The following is a 5,536-nucleotide window of genomic DNA, read 5'->3' as shown; positions in this document are numbered from 1 at the left end:
AAAAAAAAAAAAAAAAAAAAAAGAAAGAAAGAGAGCACACAATAATTTATGTAGGTCAACCCGATGACCTATGACTACAATGTAAAAATCCTTGACGATTACATATTGTTATTAAATACTTGTGTTACAGTGAATTCGATGTAGAATTTTTATATTAGATAAGACTTTAACTAATCCTAGATTAACCATAGATGAATTCAGGAGTACATTGCTCGATCTACAAATACATGGACCTTTGACATTTGATAAGCTTTAATTTGTCAAACATATTATGTACTGAGAGTACCTAAAAATTATCTCCAACTCACAATGACTCATGAAATAATGCACACCAGTAGAGCTAGTTTGGTGGTTGGCATATCAAGTGCATTTTTTGCACATCTCCACTGTAGAGAATGAATTGTTAATATTAAGCATTCGCATCAACTCGTGCATTTTTTTTTTTGGTCTATTTTAGTATAAGAACATATTTTTTTCTATTTTATATACTCACTTTTCAAAATAACTCACATCAAATTATCTATTTTACATTACATTTTATAAAGATATCAATTTTTCTTGATATTTTTTAATTGTTTCTCTTAATTCATACACACACCAATCATCATCCACTCTTTTCCTTTATTCTTAGAATATGTAAAAATTCTAAAATCCTAAATGCAAAATGAGTAGTGTTAGTGTAAATTTACACAGTTACTATAACAACTATGAATCTTAACACAACTTTGCATGGCTTGTTGTCTTTAAATTTTAAATTTAATTGGCTAAAACTTGATCATTTTTCTATTATGAAACACTTATACAAATGCTCTAGAAATACTAAATATTTGTATTGTATTTCTCAAGAATAAATTGTACAGAGGTACTTTTTATTCAGGAGACACATAAGTGTACTACAAGTTAATATAAGAGTGTTTTTACAACCATGGGCAGTACAAGTAAACATAAATAGGGCGAAAGCCCAACGAACCTAACTACACTAACTATAAAATTTTGAGTAAAAATTAGTCCACACACCTTATTATACTTACACACACAATGTGCATAAATTATTTTTGGGTGTAATGATAAGAAGATTGAGTGGTTAATATTATAGTTGATCTCATACCCATTAGGCTTATTAGGTCTTTTGGGTTAAGTATGTCTCTATATGTTATATTAACTACTTAGGTAGTATCTTAATAGTGTTTATCTCCCCAAAAAATGGTATTAGAAATCCTGGTGATGTGCAACAATGATGATAAGATTAAGGTTATTGAGGCCCCTTTTGCAAATGGAGTGGGGATGGTATATTGCACAAGGCAAGGCCCATAAGCCCTACAAAAAGGATCACACAGAGTTGCATAGACTCATATGTGAAGAGGAGATTGTTGGATATACACGTGTGAAATGAAATCCTGCATTGAATAATGATGAAAAAAAATATTAGTGTTTAATATAATTAATATAATTGAGCTCATACATATTAGGCTTATGCCATTTGGGTTAAATATGTCTCTAATTCTCTATATGTTATATTAAATAGCGTATAACCCATGCATATGTATGGTACAATTAAAAAAAAATCATAATTACACATATATATAAGTTCAAATTATATCAAGTATAAGAGTTACATATTTTTTAAGCCAGAAATATATACATGAGTTTTACTTTCTCCTCTTTTTTTGTTTTTTTTTTTATAATTTTTATATACACATTATTTTACTCTTTTTATCTTTTTTTTTTTTGGGGTTTTGAAGGTTTATTTATATCAGACACTTTTTTTTTTTGGCACATCATTAACTTACTTAGAAATAAAATTTTTTCATATAACTTAGATACACGTATATGACACGTGGTGCAAAATTAAACAACTATTAGAATCTAATTTTGAAAATAATTGAATTTTCTCAACTCTGGCTTTATATATATATAAATATATATAGTTCAAGTTACTTCTAACGTAATTCTAAGTAATGTTACATCATCCAATAACTTGTTATTAAATTCATATTTTTGAAATATTATTATTAGATTACATATTTTATTTGTTCTTAGTATGCAGGTCAATTTTCATACTAATTAAATGTTACTTACTATTTTATCAATAAACTTATTTTTTTATGTATTATTTTAATCTAAAAAATATAAATTTAAACAAATGATATGACTATTAATATTTAATTATTTTAAAATTTTACCAATATAAAGAATATGTAAAAGGTAACGTGACCCACGTGTAAAGATGGACGTTCTTCTTGAAATGCAAAACCAAAAGGGAGTACTTTTAAGACCGTTGAAAAACAGAAACAGAACCGGACTTTGTAAAAAGATGAAGAGAAACGAAAAGAACAAAAGCAACAATTGCTGGAGACTTCCTCTGAAGTAATAGGATTGATTAATGTTTGATTTGACACCTTTGTTTATTGACTTCGTTTTTCGTGCTCTGGCCAGAGTTCTTCAAAGCACATGACTTGGAAAATTAGACTCATCAACTACTTTATAGTCTTTATTAGTACACGGTAATAAAAAAAAGTCATTTTACTTATCTATTCTTGATGGTACAGACTTGGTTCAATGTCGGCCATGTCTTCCAAACAGATTTGTCTTACATGTTCTTTGAAGCTAATATCGAAATGATCAATTTTCCAATTTGAAATTTCCTGAAAATGATTGTGTTACCATTTTTCGCTTTTTCACTGGGTATATAGGTGGCTTTTCTACATCTGAGCTTAATTTCTTTACAAACACTCGCAAGCAAATGGCTCATAATACTAGTCTCGTCATAGCTCTACTTCACATATTTGCCTTGTCATTTCTGAACATTCTTGTAATAAGCAATGGTTTCGAGAGTGGTGAGATCAGCTGCTTGAGGTCCATTAAAGAGTCACTAGAAGACCCTTACAACAAATTCAAACATTCATGGAACTTCAGCAACACCAAGAGAGGTTTCATCTGTAACTTTGTTGGGGTCACTTGCTGGAATCCAGATGAAAACAGGATTATTGGTATCGAACTCGGGAACATGAGGCTCAAGGGCCAGTTCCCTCGAACCAAGAACTGCTGGTTATTGACACATCTTAACCTCTCAGGTAACGAGCTTACAGGCACCATCCCATCTGAGATATCGGACTGGCTCCCGTTTGTGACAGTCCTCGATCTCTCCTCCAACAATTTTTCGGGTGAAATCCCAAAGCGCATATGGAATTGCACTTATTTGAACGTCCTTCGACTTGACAATAACCAGCTAACAGGACTTATTCCTCCAGAACTTTTCCTGCTATATAGGATAAAAAACTTCAGTGTTGCTAACAATCGGTTGTCAGGGCCGGTGCCTATGTTTTACAATCTTACCTTTCCTGCAGAAAGCTATGCAAACAATCCAGGACTTTGTGGGGGCACCATTGGATCCATGCATGGCTGCTCCTGCGAATTTTCATGTTCTCTTCAAACAAGGATTTTTGGTAGGCTGGGTTTTCTCTACGGTGTCGGTGGTGGTGGTTATATTTCTTTATACTCCCTGGGTGCCTTTACTGAATGCGACAACCAAGAACAACAAAAGAATGAAAGAAGAAATTAATGGAAGCCAGGGCTCTGCAACAACCGAAAGAAGCAAGAACGTAAAGGTAATCTCTCGGGGCTTATTTATTTTTATTTTTTTAATATCAAAGAATTATTTCTTCGTCTTCTTTTTAAAAAAAAAAAAAAAACTTTCCTTACATCTTTATTATTCTTATGTTCAGTAGCAGCTGTAGGAATCTTTTAATTTTAAGATGGTGGCTAATAAATTTAAATTATACAAGATTTAATAAAGTAATAAATTAAATATTTGTTACAATTGGAAATTGAGTAGCTAATAAAAGCAAAATTGTTGCATTATAGAGCTAACAAGAATATAACTATCATCATCATTAAAGAAAACTCACAATTATAATATTTTTCTTGATACCATTTTTTAAGGAAAAAAATTAAATTAGAGATTATTTTTATTAAATAAGTTGAACAAGTTACAAATTTGAATGATTAATGATTTTTATCTTTTTTTCAATAATAAATTTTTTTAATAACTTGGTTTTGTCCTGTTTTTGTTGGGTTGATGTTTGTTATTATTTGGACTAATATTTATTGTTGTTATTTAAGCTTTTTTTTTTTTTTTTTTAATCTAGAGAAAGGGATTAAGGATCTAATATTTATTGTTGTTATTTAAGCTTTTTTTTTTTTTTTTTTAATCTAGAGAAAGGGATTAAGGATTATATTTGGGGGTAGAATTAATTTTAGAATAATGTTACATCTACAATATTTTACAATAAATCTTATGTAAAAAACTATTTATTAAGGGGTAAAAAATAATATCAATATAACGCTTAAATTAGAATCAATAACAACTTATCACATTGAATTTTTATTTTGAAATTATTGTGAAACCGTTGTGAAACCCATCAAAAAAAAAAAAGAAACCGTTGTGAATGCATCAATTTTATTTTGGTGAACCCAAATTTTTGTAATTATCAAGTCAGAGTGTTTAACATTTTTACTTTTTATTATAATAGTTACAATAAGTTAGTTTAGCAAACAAGTTTTTTTTTTTTAAGTATGTATATATATATATATATAAATATATATTTGCAAGTCAGGTGGTCCTGTGACCCTAGCTTGCACGTGGAGCCCACTGCTTATGTTTTGACATTAATATATGATAGACATAGTGCACATACATGGACGGCTACGCAAAATAGATGCCCTCTATGGCTCTATCTCATTACCAGCGTTCCATTTTATACTCGATCTCCAATAATCTCAAAAAGCTGTGTTTGATTTTTTTTTTTTTTTAATATAGATTTTAGGTATTTTATAGGCAAATTATATTGTTGCATTAAATTCACATAAGATTAATTGAGAAAAATATAATGAGATTTAAAAATATTTTACAAACAAATAATATAAATGAAGAAATTTGAAAGAACATTAGGCACAACCACACAAGAAAATACTAATTAATTTATGTGTTCTGATATTAGGCTTACATATAAGCTAGGGAGAGATAAAGATAAAATTTCACTAAATATATGGAGATTACAAAGGTAATATAGATGTACTTTCCTAAAAGCTTAACATTCTTTTCATAGAGTTTCAACCTGTGACCAAAAAAAAATAAATAAATAAACCTAAAGTAATTTTGGTTTGCTCTAGTCTAATTAGGGCACATCATAACTCAAAATACAAAGAAATCTAGGAGTTGTTTGGTTTTAGTGTTTAAATAACAGTTTCCAGTATTTAAACAACAATAACATTTCTGTAATGTATTTTTATAATATTCAAACACGAATTTCTATAACACTAAAAACTTAACAACAATACTAAAAATTTTCAACCAAATGTGCCCTAGTATTTATAAAATTTCAAAGTCGGCATGATGCCTATCCTTTGTGGGATGAAATATTGTGCTACACGTAAAATATTAACCCAATTTAAAACAAGTCTTTTTTTTTTTTTTTTTTTTTTTTTTTTTTTTTTTTTTTTTTTTTTTTTTTTTTTTTTTTTTTTTTTTTTTTTT

The 5,536-nt window shown here is 28.8% G+C and overlaps 1 protein-coding gene across 1 annotated transcript; it reads left to right on the top strand.

The window, feature by feature from the left end:
- Positions 1-2,549: 2,549 nt before the first annotated feature.
- LOC136065474 (inactive LRR receptor-like serine/threonine-protein kinase BIR2) lies at positions 2,550-3,660 on the top strand. Its single transcript, XM_065768687.1, has one exon. The coding sequence runs from the start codon at positions 2,744-2,746 to the stop codon at positions 3,560-3,562; it is 819 nt and encodes a 272-aa protein (XP_065624759.1). The 5' UTR covers positions 2,550-2,743; the 3' UTR covers positions 3,563-3,660.
- The last annotated feature ends 1,876 nt before the right edge of the window (positions 3,661-5,536 follow it).

This window comes from Quercus suber, unplaced genomic scaffold (assembly GCF_002906115.3).
Source record: "Quercus suber isolate HL8 unplaced genomic scaffold, Cork oak 2.0 scaffold_986, whole genome shotgun sequence".
NCBI classification, from domain to species: Eukaryota; Viridiplantae; Streptophyta; class Magnoliopsida; order Fagales; family Fagaceae; genus Quercus; species Quercus suber.
Note: the sequence above shows the minus strand (reverse complement) of the source record. Positions and strands in the feature narration are given on the sequence as shown.

Excerpts from the sequence above, each read along its gene's own strand:
- LOC136065474 (XM_065768687.1), top strand. The coding sequence starts at position 2,744 with ATGGCTCATAATACTAGTCTCGTCATAGCTCTACTTCACATATTTGCC.